The sequence below is a fragment of the Tupaia chinensis genome, unplaced genomic scaffold (assembly GCF_000334495.1).
Source record: "Tupaia chinensis unplaced genomic scaffold, TupChi_1.0 Scaffold000316_1, whole genome shotgun sequence".
Classification (NCBI taxonomy): domain Eukaryota; kingdom Metazoa; phylum Chordata; class Mammalia; order Scandentia; family Tupaiidae; genus Tupaia; species Tupaia belangeri.
In genome coordinates, this window is record NW_006159809.1 from 8,943,550 (window position 1) to 8,969,498 (window position 25,949).

A 25,949-nucleotide genomic window follows, 5' to 3' on the forward strand; every position below is an offset into this window, starting at 1 on the left:
TGCAAAATAGAATTTAATATACAGAACAAGGAACCAACAACTGGTGTATTGGTTACATTGCTGGACTCTCATGTAGTCAACCGTATTTCAAGACCCAGACCCAGTGGCTTGAAGCTCACACTGGGCACAAGTGCGTGCGTGCCCAAGATCTTGGGAAGAGAATGGAGGAGAAGGGATTGCAGCGTGGCCATCCCCCTGGGGGTGATTTCTCGCTTTCTGTCTCTCAGTCTCTCTGGCAAGTGCATGTGCATTATGGCAAAAATATCTCTTAAAAAATATACAGAATGATAGGTATTTTATTATGATCAAGATGTCAATCACTTGAACACTCTACATTTTATTTTTTAGAACAAATAGACAAATCACCAGTAAAAGAGTTCATTTTAGGATTTATTATTTTTTTAAACAACTTTCAAGGTTTGTCATTGTACAGCCCAGTCTCTTATAGCATGGTACAGTGATAACTGTTTTTTTTTTTTTTTATAACAATGACTCAGAGGCACTGAAGATCCATAACTGTCTTCTGAATTATCACAGAAGAAGAAAGAGAAGAGTTTAATGTTATGCGTATTTAAAAAACATCATATTCTAATTTTTAAAAATTGGCTATCCAAGTATGATAATATAGTAGAGCTCAGATAACTAGAAAAGGCAACTGACTAGAACACTCCATTCTTGCCTGGTGTGTATTACAGGCTTTTTGCTACATAGATTTTGATATCATTTGCAAACTAATTCAACCCATTTTACACAGCATTAATTTTGTTTATTGAGTTGGCACTGGGCTGAAATGGTTGCTTATTATCTCATAATTATGATTTTATTCTAGTTCCTTGATGGATTTCTTCCCATCTGATGTAGTGTCTATGGCTTTACCTTAGTGTCTTTGACTTTTGGACTTTGGTTGTATGACACTTTGAGATCATCTCTGCCCCTTCTAATGAAACTTAAAATGGCTGGATAGCCAAGACTATTAATGAATTTATCCGCTAGCTCTGTTCTTGACCTTGGTAAAAGAGAGACCTTGTATCTCCCTGGAGTGTGTACCAAGCTCCAGACAAACAACTGTGAGCTGGTTGTCAATAGAGAAGACCACAGCTCTTATCAAGGTTCTTATTAATGCTGTGCAAACAAGGGTCTCGTCGTTTCAGTAACTATTTGTACATTTATAAAAGCAATACAGTCATGGGAAAAAAACAACAAGCACAGCTTGGTAGAATAACCTGCCATGAAATATCATTGGCTTTATAATAATTTACTACAACTGTTCTTTTTATTCACACTGGATAGAAAATGCTTCCATCTAACACATGGAATATGAATATATACAACCAAAATTTGGCTTTTATTAAAAAAAAAAAAGACACTTCATAAGGACAATGACATGGGGTTAAAAAAACATTTTGTGCAGTTTCCTGATCACAATCAGATTATCTCCTGCCTTGTACAGGGAATGACACAAGTATTGATAGATTTTGTAAACCAGTTAAGGAATCTTCCTGCTTGCCATAGCCTACTATGAAAATATTACCGTGTTCACACCGTGTATGGAAGTTTCTCCTTCTTAACTAATTCTAAATGACTAGGGATGACATGATGAGTCATCTTTTTCAAAATCATCATATATTTGCAGTTCCCTATTTCATCAAAACACGTCACCAGAACATCTTGGAAACTGCCCAGGGTCTCTGACTGATGTGCTGAGATCCTGAACATTGCACTCCCCTGATGCTGGCCATCGTGTTGCACAGCAATGTCAGCATCTTGGCTTGAACTTCTGACGGCCGCCAGTCATGCGGCAGTGGTGCGGGTGGACCGTTTTGTACTGCCAGCAGTCAAAACAGTTGCCATAGGCTCAAAGTCTCTACGCTGTGAGCCTGGGGAACCCATTCTCCTAAGGAATGGCTTTTCCTGGGTCCAACAATGTGACTGCAAGTGGCCGAGAAGTGGTGGCCCCTGCTTCACGGGAGACTACACTAAAGAAGGAGCCTAGTGTTCTAAATAGACAACGCAGCAGGGTTGGGTGACAGGAAGGGAGGTTACTTTCGTAAGTCCTGTAAACCGTCTTGGTCTTAGCTCTCAGACAACTGGGAGAGTCTCTGGAAGTGGCAGCCATTTGAGAATGACGGGTCTGAGGTACCCTTGGAGAAGTGTCAGTTTGCTGTTGGTGCTGCAGATTCAGCACCTGTGCCTTATGACAGCACTCTGCCTGGATCTAGTTTCCCCTGACTGGACCTTTTGTGCCTGTGGGCGACCCCATTCTCTCACAAGTACTCTGCTTTTGCTTTCTAAGGTAGAGATAGTAAATAGGGTTCTTGTCTCAATTGAATGGTGAGTGGTGGCTCTTTGAGGTTGTGATTTGAAGACTGTGAAGAAATCATTGGGCTTAAGGGGAAATAGTGCTACGACTCATTAGCACTGTCTGCCATGGCACAAGAATTGGTGTTGATGGGATGCATGACAGGTCCTCCAGAGTCTGTTCTAAGGTGAAAGAATGGGCTGGCTTGGGTTCTTGAGGGATCTTTAGAGACCATAGCACAAAGCACTAAGTTTAAATGTATTTTATAGTCTGCTTTGTTCCAGGAGATACTTGCAAATTTGAGGGGCTTGGGACAGAAATTTTAGAAATTGCGAAAGTTGGAGGGAAAAGATCATTTTGAAGAGGCTGGTACAGGAGTTCTTCAAAAAGGACCTGTTTTTACCCATGGGGATGAAGATCAATGTTTAACAAATTATTATAAGGCTTGCTGATCAGAGATTCAGAGAGACTTGGAGGCACGGAGTGGATCCCAGCATAGTGGGAATTTCAGGTGGAGCATTTCTGTGTGGTACATTTGGTGTATGTTGAAATGTGGTACATTTGGTGTATATTCATATGTTGAAAAGCCAAGGAGAAATACACTTGCATCCATATACACATGACTTCTTTTGGACTAACTGAAGAACTTGGGGATAGTTTTCATGTTATATTATGGCCATAGTCCCTCAGCTCTACCTATAAGTCTTTGGTGCACAGCTTTACCAAGAAAGGAAAAAAAAAAATCTATGATATTGTGTGGTAGATGCTAATGATGCTATGTGGGGAAGATCAACTCATGTTTGTCTCTAGAAGGATCACTCACTTCTTCATATCTCAAGTCACCTACACTGAAGCTAAATCCAGATTTAAAAAACCAATGAACACCTGTGAATGAACAGGCTGCTCTCTCACAATGCTGTTGTTTATTGATGTAGGTGGCCATGCCTGGCCAGACAGCCACCTCTAGTGGCTGAGGGCTGTGGGTTTAGAAGCTGTTGGGTGTTCCCATTAATACTCCCCTGTCAATGCACATAACTAATTTCACTTACACATCAACACAACAACATACCTTTTCCATCAGTAAACACCTGCTCCCTTCCTCGTTTGCAAACTGGGAGAATTTGAAAGGAAAATAAAGCACATATTTTTATCCATTTGCAAATCCCAGGCGACCCTCCTTTGGGATACCTATCTGATGTTGAGTTTCTTCCACACTGGGGAGCCCAAGCTTTTCCAAAACCGAAGGCAAAGGTCTCAACCTTCCTGGCTGGAGCACAGGGGCGAAGATTCCTTGGTTCCTAGGCCAAGGGCCAAGTGATGGAAGTGGAATGGAGGGAAGGCAGCATTTAAAATCCAGCAATGTTATTTCTTATCCAACTCTATGTTTCACCCTCAGAGAAATGATTTTCTTATTGGTCTCTATGAGACATAATCCTGTTGAGAGCATCTTGGCAGTTTCATTGTCTCTGGAACCTTCTAGAGGCGATAGACAGCTGGCTATAAATGTGACTGTAGTTGCCTCATCATTTATTTTCAGGCAATTCAAAATTTCTGTTTCTTTCCGCTGGTCATGATCGTCTATGTACTGGTATTGCCAACCAATTGTTAAGATGTGTGAGCATCAGTGGGTTTATCACCACTCATTTCCTCTAACTGGAAAGACTTATTCTGACCCCATAGAGGAGCCTCCTCCTGAAGTTTCTGAGAGAGCCCAGAGCACAGACTTTGGGTTCTAGACAGAAGGCCTTGGAGGAGGTCGGGAGGGGGGTGGTGCCCTGTTGGGAGGTGGAGCCTGAGGAGGAGGGGGAAGAGTGGAAGGTGGGGATGGGATAGGAGGGGTGGGGGCATCGAGGTGGTATGGTAGGCGTTGTTGAGTGGGTACTTGGCCGGTTGGTTGTTCTTGACTCTGGTGAAGTTGATACAGCGCCCCTAGAAGAAAATCAGAGAAAGCAATGTGAACTGATGGCCTTGCAACAGGGCAGGTGGCAAATGTTGTACTTGGAAGAGACACGAAGAAAACAGCAGGTGTTGACAATGATCCACTGGCACAGAGTAGAGCTTGACAAGTTAGCTCCCCACTCCTTTCCCTGTGCTGTGTCGCAAAATTATTTGTGAAAATTCATTTTTTCCTGGAGTCGCTAATTGTATCAAGGGGGAGAATGGGAAGGGGGCTGACCTTAATCGGACGCACAGCTTGCCATCTAGGTGTTATCAAACATTCTATTTCATTGATGAAGAAATGGAGGCTCAGAAAAGTTAAGTCATTTTCCCAAGGTCACACAACTGAGAAGAAGTGAGATTGGGGTTTAAATCAAACTAAGAGTTCAAAGCATCTATTCTTCCTGTTGTATTCTGTTGCATTCTGAGGAGGGGGTCCCTGCATTTTATAAACAAAATGAACTGATCTCAATTCCTTTCTTTGTCTTTACTTTCTTCTTTCTTTCTTTCTTTCTTTTTTTTCTTTTTTTTTTAAGATTTTTGCCATAGGTGTGTGCACTTGCTGGAGAAAGCAAGAGAGACAATGAGAGGGAAAGTGAGAAATCACCCCTGAGGGGGGATGGCCATTCTCTTCCTGGGATTTTGGGTATGCACCCACACATGCTCGCTCCCAGAATGATTTTTCAAGAGAATAGGTCTGGGACTTGAACCATGGTTGGCATGTGGGAGTCCAGTGCTTTAACCACTATGCCACCTGCTGGCTCCCCTCAGTTCATTTCAATTACACTCCTGGAGGCAGCAGAAAGTTAATGGAGCTTCTCCTATATTGTATTTAAGGGCACAGAATTAGTCTGGGAACAGAGTTGTCACAGATGGAGAGAGGGTGATCCACCAAGGCTCCTGAGCACTGGCCTCCTCTGTGCCCCCTTTGTTTCCCTCAATCGCTGGTGCAAGGAGGTAGCTCTCCCTACTGACACAAAACAGCTACAAACTTGCCCAAAACTTGCCACAGTTGATCCTGCCTTTGTTCTGGTTGTAGGAGGCCCTCTCCTAGATGTTCCTATGCCTGCCTGGGAACCACTAGACTAGGCTGGGTAGCTGAAAAAGTCATGATGTATTTTTGCTGCGAAGAAGCAATACAACCAGGGGAGTTTTTACTGCCCAGCAGGTATCTACCCTGAATTCTGCATTTTTCTCACTCATCCTGGGGACTCAATGGGACAATGCAGAACAGATACCTGGAGCCCCTCCCTACAGTAGCGTCTTGAAGGCCCACAGCCTGAGGCCAGCTCTAGATATCCTTTAGTCACAGACAGGCCTGCCCTGATCCCCGACAGATACCTTTTGTCCCACCAGGCACTGAGAGCCTTCCATCCACTCTGGCTCTGCAGTGGAGGAGAACACAGCTCTCCACCCTACCACTCACCATGCTCTTCTTTTGGTGTGTGACCTCCTTTTTGAGCTCACTTGTCCCAGAAGGTCTTCTTCCCTTGCCTGGGCAGGATATTGGCCATCCCTGTGGCCTCCCTGGACTTCCCATGCCTGTGGGCACCTTATTACTTCTATTATGTGTCCTAGATACCTCCTGAAGAGGCCTAGGTGGGGCCAGCTTCTCTGAGGCTGCTCTTCCCTTTTATCCTCCTGCTCATTTAAACCAAATTATTGGGATATAGTGTTACACTCAGCCCAGGGCTGAGCTGTGGGGTTGTTCCTGGCCTCATGCTGAATGGGGTATGACTGGAGAGCCCAGTCTCCCTTTGGGAAAGAGCTTGAAGGGAATGGATGAAGAGAATGAGACTGTGGCATTTAAGGGATCATGAGTTCTGGCACAAGAGGGAAACTGAATTTGCGACCTGGCTCAGGATGAGTCGCACAGGGCAAGCTGCATGCATGTTGGAGGGATGGCCCCACAAGCCTTCTCTCACTTGTACACAGCCCCTCTCTGCCAGCCCCTTCTCCTCCAGTCTTCCCTGGGGATCCCAGCCTCCTTTGTGTCTTCCCTAATTTCTTCTCTCATGGCAGTCTACGCCTCCCACCACAGCCTGCACACTGCAGTTGCTTTATCTGTAATGCCTCACCTCCCTGAGTGGATGAGATGCTTCCGGATGGCAGTGGCCTTGCTCTGAACTTTGTTGTGCCAACACCCAGATCCCCCTAGGCTTCTCTTCATGGAAGAGAGACTCAGTCAAAACAGAGTTGTTTGAAGCCACTTGGTAAAAGTGGTGGCTTGGGCAACATTAGCAATGAACTGAAAATTCATTTTCAAGACATAATACTAGCCCGAGAGAATCTTGGCGAGAAAGAGTCAAGCTCAATGGGCCTGCGTTTGGCTTAGAAGTTGCAATGCCATGTTTAGATGCCAGCATGTGAATCTGCATTTTTGTGAGATAAAACCACGGTCTAACCTTGTTAGGTTCTGACTCAGGGGTCCAGTAAATGCAGAAAGAAGTTACTATTTTCTCACTACATTGCCCAGAACTCCCAGCTCACGTTTGTTTTCAGGCGTTCCATTGATTTGTAACCCAGTACTGTAAATTTCCAGTTGTCCAAGTGGCTCTCTTTTATAGCTTTATAAATCGAAGCCTTGGTTACAGTTTATTTATGATTCTGGATCAAGCTCTTCCCTTCAAGATGTGAAGGCCCTAATGATTACCATCTGTGATAAATTCCTGTACGGACAACTCCGAATTGGGATTTCCTGTACTACCTATTCCGCCCTTCACTCCTAGACATGCTAAGTCAGACCTAGAGGCTCCAGAGATTCATTTCCTTTAAAGACGAAGGAAAATTATGACCCTGTGGAAAGAGCCGCTGGTGCTTGGGGTCGAGTCCCCATCTGGCTCCAGATCTCCTATAGAGTTGGCCACTGGACTGGGGCAAGAGAGGCTAGTGCATCCGGAGCCATGGACTTACTCCGTGCACCTGTGACTCTGGTTTTTACCAGAGGCTGTTTTGCCCAGAGACAAAATCAGGAGCTCCCAGCCTTCTACCAATACTCCTGCTCATAACCACATCAGGATTTGCAAATGTTTTCACAAAGCTCTCAAAAGATCCACAGAATAAAAGATGATCTCTCACATCTATCAGCCAAAGATGGAACAAAAGCAGGCAGTGGTGCTGGGGGTGAGAGTCAGGTGGGAGAAAGACCTCCCCAGGTCACCTCCTCCAGCTGTTGCCAAGGCATCTAGGCCAGGGCAACGGGGGTTCAAGGGTGGGGTAGGGTGGGAGAGAGAATGGGAACCCCCTTTCCTGTGGCTGGTAACCCCCCAGGGTGCACCCAGGGCTCACCTACTCTAGTGCACTGGGCTTTGATTCGTTACGGACCCCCAGTTCATTAGAGCTGAGTACAAAGGCCGGAGCTCTCATCAAGCAGCCAGAGAGGAAGCAACTCACAGCCTTTGCCTTGCCCCCTCCAACTGGGAGACACCCCACAGAGTGAACTGGGGGTGGGGAGAAAACATTCCACTTGCCCCTTACGGGCATTATGAGGATTCATTTCATCAGTGTTGGCGCAGGGCTCGGGACACTGCCAGGATGTTGGGTTTGGTAAATGAAGATGAGACTAATTCTGTCTCTCTGTAGACGGGGAGACAGATGCTCAGACTCAGTAATGACCTTTTCTAGATAGGGTGGTCAGAGGCAGTACTGTGTCAGGTCTTCTGAGTGAGCTGCAGACGGGAGTGTCTACAATCCACACCTGGCTCCCATAATAAAATTGGCAAATAGGAAAAGCAATGTAGTGTTGGACATGCCAAAGCAGCCCCAGGATCTGCTCTTATGCCCTTCTTCTCTACTCCCATGGCGATGTCACTCCTGTAACTATTTCTTACAGGACCTCCCACAGTGCTCCGCACACCAGTCTGTCAGCGAGGCATTTACATGTACTTATCTTCCTGAGAAAAGGTGCAGCCTCAGCATAAAAGAACCCCTGGGGTAATTTACAGTAAGAAGCATGGTCTTCATCAGGAGGGTGTGGCTACAAATTAAGTTCTTAAAACCTGGAGCCAGAAGTGCCAACACAAACACCATAACACTTAGACCATATAATTGGCCTAAAGATCAGTTTACACGACATTTTTTTTTTTTTTTTTTTTGCTTGCGAGAGGATAATAGAAAGGCCAGATGTTCTCAATGTCATATACGCCAGCAAATCTGCAAATCAGTGTTTAAAGGTTGCTGACCCCCAGTTCATTAGAGCTGAGTACAAAGGCCGGAGCTCTCATCAAGCAGCCAGAGAGGAAGCAACTCACAGCCTTTGCCTTGCCCCCTCCAACTGGGAGACACCCCACAGAGTGAACTGGGGGTGGGGAGAAAACATTCCACTTGCCCCTTACGGGCATTATGAGGATTCATTTCATCAGTGTTGGCGCAGGGCTCGGGACACTGCCAGGATGTTGGGTTTGGTAAATGAAGATGAGACTAATTCTGTCTCTCTGTAGACGGGGAGACAGATGCTCAGACTCAGTAATGACCTTTTCTAGATAGGGTGGTCAGAGGCAGTACTGTGTCAGGTCTTCTGAGTGAGCTGCAGACGGGAGTGTCTACAATCCACACCTGGCTCCCATAATAAAATTGGCAAATAGGAAAAGCAATGTAGTGTTGGACATGCCAAAGCAGCCCCAGGATCTGCTCTTATGCCCTTCTTCTCTACTCCCATGGCGATGTCACTCCTGTAACTATTTCTTACAGGACCTCCCACAGTGCTCCGCACACCAGTCTGTCAGCGAGGCATTTACATGTACTTATCTTCCTGAGAAAAGGTGCAGCCTCAGCATAAAAGAACCCCTGGGGTAATTTACAGTAAGAAGCATGGTCTTCATCAGGAGGGTGTGGCTACAAATTAAGTTCTTAAAACCTGGAGCCAGAAGTGCCAACACAAACACCATAACACTTAGACCATATAATTGGCCTAAAGATCAGTTTACACGACATTTTTTTTTTTTTTTTTTTGCTTGCGAGAGAATAATAGAAAGGCCAGATGTTCTCAATGTCATATACGCCAGCAAATCTGCAAATCAGTGTTTGGTTAAAAGGTTGCTAGGACGATTGGAGCTCTCACTTCATAACAGTGGGCTTCGCAACCCAGTTTAATTCTCTATGGAATTGTTTTTGGATGGTTTGATTCAGATCCAAGAGTTGGTTTTGACTTCAGTTTACCTCAGCTGCCTTATTTATGAAGTATACATGGCAATTATTTTCACTCATTAGGAACAAAATACTCTGGTTAAATTCTAAGAAGAAAATGCAACAATATCTTCTGCTAAGTGGTAGCTTAGCAGGATGCTAGCTGGCTTCCCTCTAGGCTTAAAAATGCCACTGAAAACGTTCCTTTATTTATTCTGAGAGAGAGAGAAGCAGCACCCTGGCAGAGCCTGGACACCATGATCCACTGCCAGCTTCACCCAGCCTGCTCTATCAAAGGCAACTGGCCTTCCATAAAACCCTTAGTGCCTAAGTTGGAGGGGATACATCCTGAAAAGACTACGGCATAGCCAAGATGAAAGATCTTTTGTAGGTTCTATTTTTCCTCCAAGTTTGAACTGCAGACACAGATGGTCCCAGGAGTGCAGAGACATGGGGGCCAGAGAGGGTGCAGTGGTACTGCGTGTTCAGTGAAGCTGACCCACACGGGAAGCTGCTGGGTTTGTGTCTGGAGACCTCCCTGAACAGGTCGAGTGCCTGCATGCCCATGATCTGGGCCTGCTGAAGCTGACTGTGGTTCACAGCATGAGGACTCTGCTGAGGGTGCCTTTCTTCGTTTCTGCCTCTCTCACTCATGGGAAAGAGAAATAAGTAGACTTAAATAAAAAAAAGGAGAGTACAGAGACAGGACGCTGGTGGTGGGAGCTGTGGTCTGCCATGCGGGTGGAGTCAGAAGGCAAGCTACCTCTGCCTACGGGCATATTTGTGACCTGTGACTCTGATTTTGACTCAGCTTCAACTGTAAAGTAAGGCTGTTGCATTAGCTACACGGTGACCATAGGCCTTTCATCCCTAATAATTTAGGATTCCATCAAAATTCAAGTTGCTTTGGAATGCTTTACTTGGATACTTTAATCTGAATTCTTTGGGGAAGCCAGTTTGCACATCTTTTTATACTAAGTAGTTTGGCTCTTTGTATTGCATATTTTCCAGTTGGTCATTAGACTGAATAAAATAATAAATTAAGAATTAAAATGGAAGGCTCCACCTTCTGTCCTTCTTTTACACTGTTAAGATCCAAGCTCGCCTATGAGATCTGAATTTGGGTGTGTGAGACGATAGGGGAGATGTAAGGAGAGCTGTGGGCTGGTTGTGTGCAAAAGCTTGCCAGTGGTGAGCTCATGTGTGCCGAGAGTTATGAAACATCTGTTTGGGTATCAGGCACGCTCAGTGGAGACAGAACTGGCCTTTGGAGATGGTTAAAAATGTGCCACGGCTCCCACAGATTAAACCAAATAGTTTGCTACAGTCAGAGGTCATCTAAGGAAATTGGATTTCATAGAATACTAAACTAATCAGATGGAAAAAGTATAACATATATGCCAAGCTTCCTCTGACAAATACCTTTCCTCTCGGGCCAAGTTCTCCCGTTGATTATCTTCTTTGGAGGGCTGTAGGTAGTTCTCAAGTTACAAGTGGACTAGATTTCCAAAGTTTGGGAGTCAGTTGTTTGGAATTCGGAACATAGCTCCTAACGTAAATCACTCTTGTAAATGAGGGAAGGTCCTCTGCTAGACCACAAAGCTCACTGGCGTATTAAAGACCATCAACGCAATCCTCCTGCAGTTGGTGCTCTAGTGATGAATTTGACGCATGTGCGACAAATGGACAGAAGACCAGTTGGAGTGACTTCACGGTGCCTTCTGCCTCATCTGCGATCTCTGTGCAATTCATTTGTGGAGTCACCCTTTCCACACATGGTGTTGAATGCCGACTCTGTCTTAGACATCTCATAAGGTGCAGTAGAAATTGTTGAGCAAGTTTTGAGGTCCCTGTCCTGGCCTTATCCACAAAGGAGACCACAGCCTCCACCACCAGTTTCCTGTCTCTATACTCTTTTTTTTTTTTCTTTTGAAAGTTTATTTATTTCTCTCTTGTGGAGAATATAGTCTAGAGACTCGGATCGACAATAGTCAAATGATCTGACAAACATATGGACACTACCAACCATACCTGTGACTCTATTTTAGTTAATTGAACCAAAGGTAGTCACCTAATCTGAGGCAGACCAGTAGTGATGGACCTCTTGAATAGAGGGAATGTAAGTGGGAACTGGAGGATATTCATATTCTGCCATAGTCATGGAGAAGCAGAGAAAGTTCTGATTCTGTTTTCTTTTAAAAAATTATTTTAAATTATAAAGAGTAATTGTGCATATTTATGGGATACAGTGTAATTTTTCAATATATGTATACAACGTGTAATGATCAAATCAGAGTAATTAGCATATACACCACCTCATATAGTCAATAATTCTTTGTGTTGGAAACACTGGTAGTCCTCTCTTGCAGGTTTTTAAAAAATAAATTAATTAATGAACTAATTAATTAAAAAAAATTGACCAGAGAGAGACAGAGAGAGGAAGAGAGCAAGAGAAAGTGAAAGAGAAAGCTACCTGGTCTGGGACTTGAGTAGCAGTCGGCCATGTGGGAATCCAGTGTCTTAACCACCACGTCACTTACTTGCTGGTGCTTTTTTAAGCTACTTTAATTTTTAAAAATTTATTATTATTGTTTTGGAGATATTTTTGCTATAGGGCATATGTGTTCTCTGGAGACACAGAGAGAAACAGAGACAGAAAAGTGAGAAATCACCCCTTCTCCATTCTCCTCTTGGGATTTTGGGCATACATGTAAATGCTCTGGGTGTGAGTTTTAGGCTGCTAGGTCTGGGATGCAAACCATGTCAGCCACATGGGAGTCCAGCCACGTCACCATTTCGCCATCTGCTGGTCCCTTGAGCTATTTTAAAATATACAATGAACCACTGTTACCTGTAGTCAGTCTACAGTGCCACTACACACTAGAGTTTATGCCTCCTATCTAGCCATACCTCGTATCTGCGTAATCTCTTCCGTTCCCCTCTGCCTTTCCTTCCCCTTTCCAGCCCCTGGTAAGTACAGTTCAGTTCTCCACTTGTACGGGATCAACCAGATCTTATAGACCCATGCCCTCCTCTCTACTCTATCATCACTTTCTATAACCTGGGCCACTAACGAAATTGGCCTTCCTGTCTTCAGCCTCTCTCTTTTACATTGGTGTTTTGGTTTCCATAGAAAATCTACACACAAGTACACACACATAAACAAAAATGTATATGTACACACATACACATGTGTATATACATGTATGAATGCACACAAGCATATAAAATGTATACATACCTATATGTGTATACAGGTATATATATAAACACACACACATATCTATAGACACATTTATTCATTTGAAATTATCTTTCTGCTTAAACTCTTCACAGCCTCCCCGCCTACTGTAGGGTAATATTCAAGCTTCTTGGTACTACCTGGGTCCTGCTTTCTTTGCAGTTCTCTCTGCCATCCCACTTTTCTTTCTGTGAACCTTACACTTCAGCTTTGGTCTGTCCTTGGAAACAAAGCCACCATACTCTGGCTTTTCTCTTCACAGCATTCACTACACAGGCTCAATTCTACGACAGAGAAAAATGGCACAGACACCTGTTTGGCGTCCCCAACCTCCACCCCTTTCCCAAAACTGGAGCTGAGGTTAAAAAGAAGGGTGTGTTGTGAGTGAAGATGCCGGGACCCTGCTAACTCACTTCTCTCCACTTCGAGCTGGCCCTGTCTATAAATCTTCTGTAATAGCTGCCTTTTATGTGCTGTTCAAGGAAAAGGATCCAAGGTCAGCTCTCCCAGTTACTTGATTCCCTTGCTGACACACATGTTGGCACGCTCTCCATAATAACTTCAGCGAATGCCAAAACTGAGGGGAAGATGAAAGTGCAAAGGAAATATTTGGTAAAAATGAGAAAAATAGAAAAATGAAGAGAAGGGTAGAAATGAAAATGGCCTATCTTTAGTGGGACACGTGTAAACATAAGGTTTCTCAATAATTACTATTGAGGCATGACATATATCAGGAAAATCTCACTTTTTAATTTGATGACAAAGTTCTACGTTTTGTTTGTAGAAAATCTGGGAAATACACAGAGGAAGGAGAAAAGAGAAGAAGGGAGAAAAATTTAAATTACAGCACTCAGAATTAACATTCTGCATGTCTCTTTCCAGAATTTCCTCTTTCTCTCTCTTTCACACGCACACACACTTACAAAAGTGGGATCATAAATTTTTTTTTTTTGAGAGATTTTCACTGTAGGGCGCGTGCGCTCGCCAGACAGACAGAGAGAGACATAGAGACAGAAAGCGAGAAATCACCCCCCAGGGGGGATGGTCACGCCGCAATCCCTTCTCCTCCATTCTCCTCTCGGGATCTTGGGCACGCACGCACACGCGCCCGGCGTGAGTTTTAAGTCACCGGGTCCGGGACACGAACCGCGGTCGACTACATGGGAGTCCAGCGACATAGCCATTATGCTAACTGCTGGTTCCCTGGGATCATAAATTTTAAAATGATATTCTGTGACCATTTCTCCTTTGCCATTTTCGATGGGTCCCTAATCTTCTATCACATGGATGCTCCAAATGAAATTGTTAAATTTTTTATTGTTGGACATTTGGAGTCCATCTAAGAGGGCCAGCAGGTGGTACGGTGGTGGTGCTGGTCTCCCACAAGGTCGATCATGTTTCAAGTCCGGGACCTGGCAGCTTGCTTTCTCACTTTTCCTGTCTCTCTGTGTCTCTCTCTGGTGAGTGCAGGTGCCCCATAGCAAATTAAAAAAAAATTAAACGAATAATTCTTTAAAAAATTCTTCTAACTTGTCTTTATTACAAATAACACTGTGATAAAAACTACTGATACATAAATATTTTAAAGTATCCATCAGTAGTTTTAGACTATATTAAGATAGAATTGCTGGGTAAAGTCTATGCACATTTTAACAAAATTTTGATGCTATATTGTCAAATTGTCTTCTAGAGAATGTGATATTCATTTGTAATCCCAATATTATTTTTATAAAAAATTTTATTTCTCTACACTTTCAATTTGAGTTTCAGAACTGAAAAATTTTCCTATTTAATTATTAGGAGAAATCGCATATTTTCCCCATGTTTGTTGTTTTATTACTTGTGAGAGAGTTTTTTTATGTATATATACATTAGCCCCTTGTATTTTATCTTTAAAGGCTTGCTTGTTCAAATACTTTGACTGCTTTCTATTGAGGACTATCTTTACTTTTTGATTTGTAAAAGTTTTTTATAGAGTAATGGCGAAACCTCAGTTAGGTAAACTATTTTTTCTTTGGTTTGTGATTTGTCTTTTAAGTTTGCTTATATTTTTTGATGTATAGAACATAAATATGGGGGTGTCTAAGTATATCAATCCATCTTTCATCTGTATAGAAAATGCCATTACTATTTTTTTCTGAGTTACAGTTTTACTTTGAAAAAAATTGCCAGCGGTGCATGTGCTCACTTAGAGAGACAGATATATAGAGAAAGAGGGCGAGTGAGAAAGCATCCCCATGGGAAATGGTCATGCTGCAATCCTTTTTCCTCCATTTCTCCCTCCTTGGAGAATTTTGGACACATATGCACACATGCCCAGCATGTTTTTCAAGCCGCTGAGTCTGGGACTTGAACTGCACAGTTGGCTGTGAGGGATCCAGTTCCTTTAACCACCAGACTGTGGGCAGGCCCCATTTTTTTGTTTTAAAAAATTATCTAGCTATTTCTGATGTAAATGGAAATGTTTTGGAATATAGTGTTAAGCTATGATTTAGGATTTTTGCATCCAATTTCATAGTTGCAATTGACCTTTCTTTTCCTTGTGTGTTATTTTGTCATCGGGGATATACTAACTTCATAAAATAAATTGGGCAGATTTTCATATTTTTATAAGTTCTATCTTGTTTTTGAAATAGCCTAGGAATTACTTATTCATTACAAGCATGAAAGAGTTCTCTCAAAAATTTTCTGAATGTGCCTTTTTTAGACTGAAGTTCTTTGATGCCTTTCAATACTATTGCCACAGGTATTGCCCTATTCAGGTTTTGTACCTTTTCTTGACCCCATTTCTGTGATTAATCCTTCCTTAGAAAACCATACATTTGATCAAGATGTTTAAAGCATTGAATAAATTTGTACTTTGTACACGGGGCATTCTTACAGGTAAACAAATCTTATTTGTCGTGATACCTCTTTTGTCATTCTTTTAAAAAAAGTTTGTTTATTTCTTCCATGAGCAAGACAGAGAAAGCACCCTTTAACAGGGTCTTGAGGTCATGCTCCAACCCTAGCTTCAGCCAGCCCCAGATCATGGGCACATGTGTCCAGGGAGGTCTCTGGACGTGAATGTGGAACCTTCCTATGTGGCTCAGCCTTGCCGAGCATCATATTTTACTGCTGCACCACCATCGCCCTTCACGTTTGTCATTCTTAATAAATAGAATTACATATTCTGACTTTAAAAAAAACTTGTCATTAAAGCATTAGCCAATAAAGTTGGTATTTCCAAAGACATTCTTAAAGGCTTATTTCTCAACTCTACTGATTTTTACTTTGTTTTCATTAATTTAGACTTGCGTTTTTAGATTCTTTGTTTCTGCTGTTTGTAGAGCTGTCTCATATTCTTTACTAAGTTTTAACTGAAGTTTATGCCACTTGTTTTCATTTTCTTCTTGTTTAATAGTAAAAGAATTTCAGACTTTAATTTTTCCAAATCCCACAAATTTTTTGTGTGGTGTTTTAATTGTCATTATTTTCTAGGACCCCTGTAAACTGCATTTTTGATTTCCTATTAGACCCCACAGTAGTTTATGAGAGTATTTCAAAACCTCCAAGTGCTTATTTCTTTATTTTTAAATAATTTAATTTTATTTGTTATTATTTTTAAAATTTGATGAGAGAGAGAGAGTGTGAAAGCAAGCGGCCAGGTCCAGGACAACCCACAGTGGGCTATGTGGGAGTCCGGTGCCATAACCACCATGCCAGCTGTTGGCCCTACAAGTGCTTTTATAAAAGAAGAGCTTGGTCCTTTATTGCTAACTTCCAGTTTTTTCTTTCTTTTTTTTTTTAAATTTACTTATTTATTTATTTTGTGGTATGGTGAAAAAAAAAGTGTCTTATCAAAATGATACTTTCTTAGGACCAGCAGTTGGTGTAATGGCTATGTTGCTGGACTCCCATGTAGTTGACCACGATTTGAGTCCCAGACACGATGGCTTAACCTCACACCAGGCACGTGTGCATGCGTGCCCAAGATCCCAAGAGATTTCTCTGGGGGGTGATTTCTCGCTTTCTGTCTCTCTGTCTTTCTGGCAAGCACACACACCCTATAGCAAAAATCTCTCTCTCAAAAAAAAAAAAAATAAATAAAAGATACTTTCTCATTTTCTTCAGGTTTTCTTTTTGGCCCAATATATAGTCAATTTTTACAAATTAAAAAAAATGTGAATTCTTTATTTGAAGAGTGTTAAATAAATACCCATCAGTCATTTTGATTAGATTAGGTAAAGCCTCTATATCTTTTAATTATTATTTTAAAAAATCTGCTTGATTTACTCAAGTTCAAGGATGATGTGGGTTTGGTAAGTTTTTTCCTCCAATATTTTACACAATTATATTTGCTCAGATTTCACTTGGCTGCTTCAGTCATTGGGCCACCCAAGAGTAGCAGGAGGAGGTTTTTCTTCGGGATGCCTGGGCAGAGAGTTTTTTCAGTTCTAAAAGATTCTCTCTTCCTGTTGTAGTGGTGGTAGCTTGTCTGCAAAGATGGCTGCCATCAATGATTGCCCTACTGTCTGCACATTTCACTCTTCCATGGTGAGGAGAAATCTATTCCTTTATTCCCTTGAGTCTAGGTTGGCTTACAGTTTTGAGTAATGGAATATGATGAGAGTGATGTGCTAGCTTTAAGTCTAATTCTAAGTAGCTTGGCAGTTTCTTCTTCTGTTTTTGGTGCCCTGAGCCTCTGTGTAGTAAGTCCAAGCTACTGTGTTATAGAGAGGCCATGTGGAGGAGCCTGAAGGACAGACAAGTAAGTGAAGACACCCTCCTGCATGTCTTGCCCAATCGGCTTTTCAGTGAGTCCAGACCTAATTGAAGTCAATTCCAGCTGGCCTGCAACTCCATGAGACACCCCAAGTGAGAACTACCCAGCTTAATCTGGTTAATCCACAGAGCTGTAAGAGAAAAGAGCAAAGAGCAAAAAAAAAAATTTTTTTTGAGAGGTTTTTGCTATAGGGCGCGTGTGCTTGCCAGAAAGACAGAGAGACAGAAACAGAAAGCGAGAAATCACCCCCCAGGTGGGGATGGCCATGCCGCAATCCCTTCTCCTCCATTTTCCTCTCAGGATCTTGGGCATGCATGCACACATGCCCAGCGTGAGTTTAAGCAACCGGTTCTGGAACTCGAGCTGTGGTCAACTACATGGGAGTCCAGCAACGTAGCCATTACGCTATCTGCTACTCCCCAAATTGTTGTTTTAAGACATTATATGTTAGAATTGCTTGTTACAGGGACCAGCAGTTAGCGTAATGGCTATGTCGCTGGACTCCCATGTAGTCCACTAGTGTGTAAATAGGCAAAACTCTTTCAATATGCAACATCTTTCCCTGTCTTCTCTCATTTCAGCCTTTTCTCATTGCCATTTCAAAATGAACCGTGCAAGGTAATATCAAGAGAACAGAGCTGGTCTTGTAGCCTATTGGTTAAGGGGGCCAGATTCCATAAGGCTGACCATGGTGTGAATCCTGGCCCCAGAGGCATGAACCCTTACCTTCTTTCACCTTCTCCCATGTTGCCAGGGGGTAGCTCAAGGTTGAAAAAACTCTCCCCTGACTCTGTAGTCAGGTAAAATGCATATGCACAAATTGCCATTTTCACCTGAAATTTCTAAAACATTTTTTACATTTTAGTTTTTTGCCATAGAGCGTGTATACATGTCAGAAAGAGAAGAGAGAGAGAAAGAGAGAAATCACTGCCCAGGGGGTTGAAATCACTATAGTCCCTTCTCTTCTGTTCTCTTGGGATTTTGGGCATGCATGCACGTGTGCCTGGCATGATTTTCAAGCCACTGGGTCTGGAACTTTAACTGTGGTTGCCCATGTGGGAGTCCAGGGCCTTAAGCACTATACCGCCTGCTGACATCTAAAAATATTTTAATAATATGTGGACAGAAGACACAATAAGATAGTTTTGCTGCTTAAATGGGATGGATGACTCCTGTCTTAAGGTTATTTGAAAAGCTGCTAAGTTCCACGTCTAACCTATGCCTAATGTTCCAGTTTGTTACTTGTCATACAAACAAATGGATTAGGAAATCCATATTGAGAAGAATTTGCTTTGAGGCCCTTTGAAAAAGATGCTATGGTTCAAGTGTCCCCTAAAAACCCATGTGTTGGAACTTAGTAGCTTTGTGAAGGTATTAAAGGAAACTTAATACCTTCATGATGTTGAAAAGTGGGGTCTTCAGGAGTGCTTAACTGATCAGAGTGGGGCCCCTCACACACACACACACACACACACACACACACACACACACACGGGAACACACAGACATGTATTCCTGTTCTCTCATAATGCGACAGTCTGCCTTGGGACCTCACCAACAAGAGAACCTTCATCAGATGTGACTCCTAGCCCTTGGACCTCTAAACTGTGTGCTGAAAAAGCCTCTATTCTCTCAAATGATGTAGACTCATGAGTTTTCTGTTATTAGCTATGGAACAGACTAGAGCAGCTTGGTCACTAAGCCAATGCAACCAATGAAGACAAAAACCTCCCAGGTGACATGAGGAACTGCCTGCAAATAAAACTCCCTCTTCAAATCCCTTCTTTATGTCTTGCGATCTCACAAAACCATTGTGTGCTATGTACTTGTTTAGTTCTGACAAATCTGAAAGAAAGGAAGGAGAAAAAAGAAAGAGAAAGGAGAAAGAAAGAAAAAGAAAGAAAGAAAGAAAGAAAAATAAAATAGGACGGGAGAAAGGAGATCCAGCAAAAGTGAGTAGGCGCTGTCACTAAATAGGGACTGGCTCTCAAGATTTAGTTTTGAGGGTAGAAGGACGTATGCAGAGATACCACAGTATACTTTATAGAGTAAGTTGAAGTCATTTGTCAATTCAAGGGGAAGCAAATGGTGCTGAATGTTCTGACTCAGTGTGACATGACCCTAATATTGTTTAACTTTGCTCTTCTGCAAATTGGCCACTGAGATGGATCATCTTCTTTTCATTGGCGGCATGAAGTTCAATGTATGCTCCATGGGTCATGCCAAGCAGTGGACCATCAAACTGGTTTTAATGGACATTTTGGATGGGTATCAGCAATATTGTTGTTCCAAAGCACTTTTCTGACTCAGGATGAACTAACTTTACCCAGTGTCTTCCTTCTCTCCTTCTGTCACTCTTTGCTAACCATCCTGAGAAGTTTTTTTTAATCTTCATCTATGTCTGGTTAAATGACCTTAACTACTTAGAGCCAACATTATCACAGTCTTTCCATTTATTACTTTGTTTATATTGAGATATTTGCTTTAAAAACTTGGTGCCAGAAGATAATCTGACTGAGATTGCTGGGCAAGAGCATTATGTAGCTTGGATGTGAAAATGCAAAATTATGAAATTTCTTCTTCATCTAGTGCATAGCTCTAACTTCACCCTGCTCTCTATGTACAAGCCATGAATGGCTTACTTTCTTGTTTTATACAGTGTAAGAATGCTATCTTCAGGATGAATGATTTTCCTCTGCTTCTAGCTGTCAAAGTGCAGGGAATATTTTAAAAATGATTGTGCTCTTGTGACTTCTAGATTGTTGCTAGTGAATGGCATTGTTGTGGACTGAGTGGGTCTTCCCAAATTCATATAATGAAGCCTATCCTCCATGGGATAGTATTTGGAGGCTGGGTTTTGGGGAGGCAACTAGGGTTCGGTGAAGTCACAAGGGTGGGGCCTTCATGATGTGATTAGTGGCCTTATACAAAGAGATGCTGAGAGCTTGCTCTCTCTTTCTCTGTGTGTGCTCTGAGAAAAGGCCATGTAAGCACGTGGCCTGAGGAGCACCTTTACACAACCTGACCATGCTGACACCCTAATCTCCAACTTCTAACCTCCTGAACCATGAGAAAACACATTTTGTTAAGCCACACATTTTGTTAAGTCCCATTGTATTTTGCTACAGTAAAACAAGCAGACTAAGATGGGCACCCTAAGTGAGTATAGATCTGCTAAAAAATGTACCATTTCCTACCCCACAACCTGGTCACACTGGCCAAGCTCCCTACTGAAATGCACTCGTTAGGAGGTGGAAGGTTTTATGCTAATCACAGCACCATTTATTGACTTCTTACACCGAGCCAGGCTTAGTAGTAGTTGCTTTCCATTCAGCATTGCATTCTGTCTTCCTAACAGCACTGCTGGTTAGTATCATTATGCTGATTTGAAAATGTAAAATGGACTTGGAAAGATAAAGTAAGTTGCCCAGAGGTATCTCTGTAAGTGAATGATGAGATATTTAAATACAGGTCTGTTTAAACACTGTGCATTCTCATTTGAGCAACACACGCTTTTTTTTCTTTTTCTTTTCTTTTCTTTTTTTTTTTTTTTTGAGAGGTTTTCGCTATAGGGCACGTGCGCTCGCCAGACAGACAGACAGAGACAGAGAGACAGAAAGCGAGAAATCACCCCCCAGGGGGGATGGTCACGCCGCAATCCCTTCTCTTCCATTCTCCTCTTGGGATCTTGGGCACGCACGCACACGCGCCCGGCATGAGTTTTAAGCCTCTGGGTCCGGGATGCGAACTGCGGTCGACTACGTGGGAGTCCAGCGACATAGCCATTACACTAACTGCTGGTTCCCTGAGCAATGTGTGCTTTTAAAGAACTTATTTTTATTTATTTTAAAGACAGGATCTTGCTGTGTAGCGATCCTCCTTCCTCAGCCTCCCAAGAAGCTGGGACCACAGGGGTGAGCCACCACACCCAGTTAACATGTGCTTTTAGACTGGAGTGAATCAAGGGCCAAATGAATGAGGAAGCACAGCTACTTAACAGAGTTGGCCCCTAGTGACATTCTGCAGCTGAGAACTTGTGTTAGTCCCAACACTTCTCCATTCCCATTGTACTCTTTTAGCTTTCTATGTTTCTGTTTACTCCATCCTCAGAACTTCAGTGCTTTCCGGCTGCCCTTCCTAGAGAAGGCCCCTGTGTGTATCCATCATCCATTCCTTACTCTAATCAAAACTTGCTTGTCCTGTGTGCCCTTACAGTCCTCTGTGCTAAATGATAAACTTTAAGTCTCATCCATGAGCTGGGTCTACTGTGGCGGTTTCTCTTCTTTTTCTCTTCTCCTTTCGTTTCTTTTTTCTTTTTTAATTCCTTTCCTCTCCTCTCCTCTCCTCTCCTCTTTCTTTTCCCCTTCCTTTTTCTTCCTTCCTTTTATTTATTTATTTTTTGCCTAAATAGGACATGTGTACTCACAGAAAGAGACAGAGAGAGGGAAAGTAAGAAATCACTCCCAAGGGGGGATGGCCATACTGCAATTCCTTCTTTTCCATTCTCCTCTTGGAATTTTGGGCACACATGCACATGTGTCTGGTGTGATTTTTCAAGCCGCTGAGTCCGGGATTCAAATCGCAGTGAGCCATGTGAGAGTGCAGTGCCTTAACTACCTAGTCACCTGCTGGCCCAGTGGATCATTTCTTAATAGGCTCTACTTTTCCACAGACACAAAAATATACTGTGACAGATTGTTAATTGTCTCCCAAATGCATTTTCAGTTTTCTCATTTAGTAGTAGAATCCTGAGTGTTGTGGGCACATGCCATCTGGTAATGACTACAGTTCCCAGCCTTCCTTAAATAATTTGGTTCAAGAGGTAGTAAGTAATGCTGAATGCCTCCAGTTGGATGTGAACAGAAATAACGTGTACACATTTGAGACTGTGCCTTACAAGGAAGGAGCATATGCTCCCCTTTTGCATTCTTGGACTATGCAAATGAGGGCCATATTCTAGGCATATTAAAAAAATAAGGCAGAAAGATTCTGGGCCCTTGACCCTGCATGGCTTATCTCCAGAAGGTATGTGTGAAAGAAAAGAAAATTCCACCTTGTTTAAGCATGAATTATCTTGTGCCAGATAAAGGTTAAAGGTTTGCCAGATCAGCTGAACTTTTAACCTAAATAATATAACTCAAGAAAAAGGAATCTTCTGAACATGCTATTTTATTTTAGAGTGGCCCCAGTGCTGAACATTTGGGTGCTGTGGTAGGCTCTTGTGATCTTCTGGGAGCAGGCTGGGCTTTGCAGTGACTCCTAATTTTGACCATGCAGTTGGCTGCCCACTTCCGCTTTACAGAGACTGACCCCTGCCTAGCTGGCTCCAAAGGACCTCTGGACTATCTCCTGGATTCTTCTGCTTTTCAGATAAGGACAGCTATGGCCTTGCCAGAATGTCTCTCAAATCAAAACCAAAGGAAGACAGTAGTCAAAGCCCTGAAGTATCATGGCAGATGTTGACGGTTGGTCAGACAGAGGAATGGAACATTTATAGCCCTCAAAATCTGGGATTCGTTTAGGAGTAAAAAGCACTAATTTTAGTTATCCAACCTCAAAATTGTTCACAGGCCTCCACTTCCTAATTATGAGACCATGTAGAGTTGGACCTGGAATGAGAACATCGCCCAGCATCAAACATATCAAACAGCATCTTGCAGCATCCTTTTGATGGTGCAAGAAACACCTCCTGGATTCGCCTGCATGAATGAATATTTATGATCTTTCTTCTTGGGCGAGGCTGAGCTTATTTTCTGTATGATCTGGAAAGAAATGCTTAGACTAGTTTTTAGTAAGTTATAGGAGGAATCTTGTCAAGTAAAAAGAATACATTTTAAATCCTTTGGAAAGAGGCAGAATACAAAATATGATAACTCATTTGGGGGCTCTCAGGATCTTAATTGTAAACACAGAATGTTGCTAATGATGGATTAATTTTATTTGTTCATTACAAGTGGAGTCAGTGGAAAGCTCCACATGGAGAGACCACATTTTGGTCTATGTGACTGGTCCAGGTGCCCATATGGGCTTGACTCCTGAATTCTTCTCAGCTTCCTCTTATTGGTTATGTGTCTGTTCCTGGCTTTCAGCCATTCCTAGGGATTGGTGAGACCTTCAGAGCTAGCTTGACCTTCAGATTCTGCATCATGTCCTTCCCCATCCCTGCTCTATAGGGTATGGTGGTTGTACCCCAGAGGGGCTTCTTCCCGCTGGATCTCACGGAGATTAGCCCTGGGGTGAATTTAACCAGAGAACCCAAATAGACCCTGGGAATCCAGACAGTTCAGAGAAAAGAAAGGTGACCTCATGCTTAGCAAAAGCAATGTTTGTTCAGTCTTCAAAGACCTTGTAATGAGTGGGGGGTGCTGGTGGTTTGGCCTATTCCCCCTTCTGATGCCATGGTCACCCACTCCCTCCCGTTTCTCTGAGGAAGAGGATTCTTGAGGTGGAGAGATGTGGCTGGAACTGAGGCAGAAGAATGCAATTTTAAGCCAGTGTGGGGGCACACCACAATTCTCAACAGCTCACTTTGATTTTTCTGGGAGATTTATCTGTGAAGTGGTAAAATTATGAACAAGCAAAAAGCCCAAGAGCTCCTTGTCTTCTTTTTGACCACCACTATTTCCACCTGGTCTTTTCATGTTTTCCAGTCTTTTTCTGAGGATAGTGACCTTGTCATATGATTGAGTGTAAAAGAAGTTCTGGGATTGCATCAGACACTTGTTGGGTGTTCACTAAATAAAGAGCTTGAAGGGTGTGAAGAACCACATTGAGGAACTGAAAAGGGAGCTTGGGGGTTGCATGATCAGTTTTTCCAAACTCATTATTCTTTGTCAGCTCAACTCTTTCCTTCATCCGACCTCCTTTGCTTCATACTGCCCATGGGGTTAACACCTTTTTGAGTGAGTTGTGTAGAACTCCAATACTTCCTTTCCTTGAGACATTTTCTCCCTGCTCCTCACACCCGGGCATGTCCAGACCACCACTTGGTCTGAGAGTCTCAACATTAATGGTCCTCTGTGGGCATCTTGTGGAGACCTGTCTTAAAATGCCAGGATATTATCCAGGAGGGAAATTCTCTGGACACTAGCACCTAGTAGCATGTGGATTTATCAGCATAATTATATATCCTTTTGACGCCAGGGAAAGGACACTCAGGACTGTTGAATTTCTAAGTAGCGGTCCTCTGGAGAAAAGGGCAAAGGAAGGACACATTTTGATGTAGTTGGAAAAAGCAAAATGATAAAAGTGTCAGAGCACCAAAGAGAAAAATGGGGATGAGCTGGCTGGGTGGGTAGCCCGTGAACTCATTCATGTAGGCTGGGAGAATCTCTGAGAGAGGACGGAGAGTGGTGCCAAAGATCTGCCCAGGTCTCTTCCAACCTGGGGCTTACTTTCCCAAATTTGTGCAGGGAGCTCATGCCAGGCTTGTTTAATTTCTAAGATTTCTTTCCATGTGTTAGTCACATAGTATAATGTGGACAAATCAAAAGGTTTTTATTTTAGGAATACTTTCATAAAAGGGAGTGCAGTTGAACTTGTCTGTCTCTTTTGTCATTTTCTGAGGAAAAACAACTTTTTCAAAAGTTGGGAGCCACAGATTTAAATGTCTTGGGATAGAGAAGGTGCACAGGCTCTGAACCAAGAGGTGTGTGTCTGAGGGTGGCTATGCAGGGTCACACCAGCATGTTGGCAGTCTCATGTTCTTGTGAAAAGGGTGCCCATGCTAATGGGGAGCATTGCAGTCACTTCTATAAGATTGGAATGTAAGACCATTTTCTTTCTTCTTTCTTCTTTCTTTCTTCTTTCTTTCTCTTTCTTTCTTTCTTTCTTTCTTTCTTTCTTTCTTTCTTTCTTTCTTTCTTTCTTTCTTCCTTCCTTCCTTCCTTCCTTCCTTCCTTCCTTCCTTCCTTCCTTCCTTCCTTCCTTCCTTCCTTCCTTTCTAGATACATTTTTGCTATAGGGCACATGTGTTTGCCAGAGAGACAGAAAGTGAAAAATTAAGCCCTGGGGACAATGGCCATGCTGCAATCCCTTCTCCTCTATTCTCCTCTTGGGATCTTGGATCATGTGCCCAGCATGGTAAGACCATTTTCTTGTTTTCTCTCTTCCATTTTTTCTTCTTTTGTATTATCTTTAGCCCACTTCAAAGGTGTGTTGACATCTTTAGTCAATAAAAACCAACAGTGATTTCAACCTGCTACTTTCAAAGAGGATGATAGTTGTATAAACATTATTCTTTTCTTGAACTCTTTTTTTCTTTTTAAAAAATTTGCTACAGGGCATGTGTGCTAACCAGAGAGAGACAGAAAGAGGCAGAAAGACAGAGAATATATGAAATAGTGCCTCTCAGGGAGATGGCTATGTCTCAATCCCTTCTCCATTCTTCTCTAGTGATTTTGGGCACACTTGCACATGTACCCAGCATTATTTTCAAGTCGCCAGTTCCAGGACCAACAGTTACACCACTTCCAACAATTACACAGTTGGCTATGTAAGAGCCAGCCTAAACTTCCACACCACTGGCTGACCTTAACCACCATGCCATGGGCTAGCCCTAAATAAGAAGTAATGACTTCTGA

The 25,949-nt window shown here is 42.6% G+C and overlaps 1 protein-coding gene across 1 annotated transcript in view; it reads right to left on the bottom strand.

Annotated features, from left to right (window-relative positions):
• Window positions 1-377: 377 nt before the first annotated feature.
• The window catches only part of ANTXR1 (ANTXR cell adhesion molecule 1), a 269,361-nt gene continuing 243,789 nt past the window's right edge, over window positions 378-25,949 (bottom strand). The window contains 2 exon segments of the mRNA XM_027772987.1: window positions 378-4,147; window positions 4,150-4,228. Of these exon segments, the coding sequence (XP_027628788.1) occupies window positions 4,032-4,147; window positions 4,150-4,228 (195 nt within the window). The 3' untranslated portion in view covers window positions 378-4,031.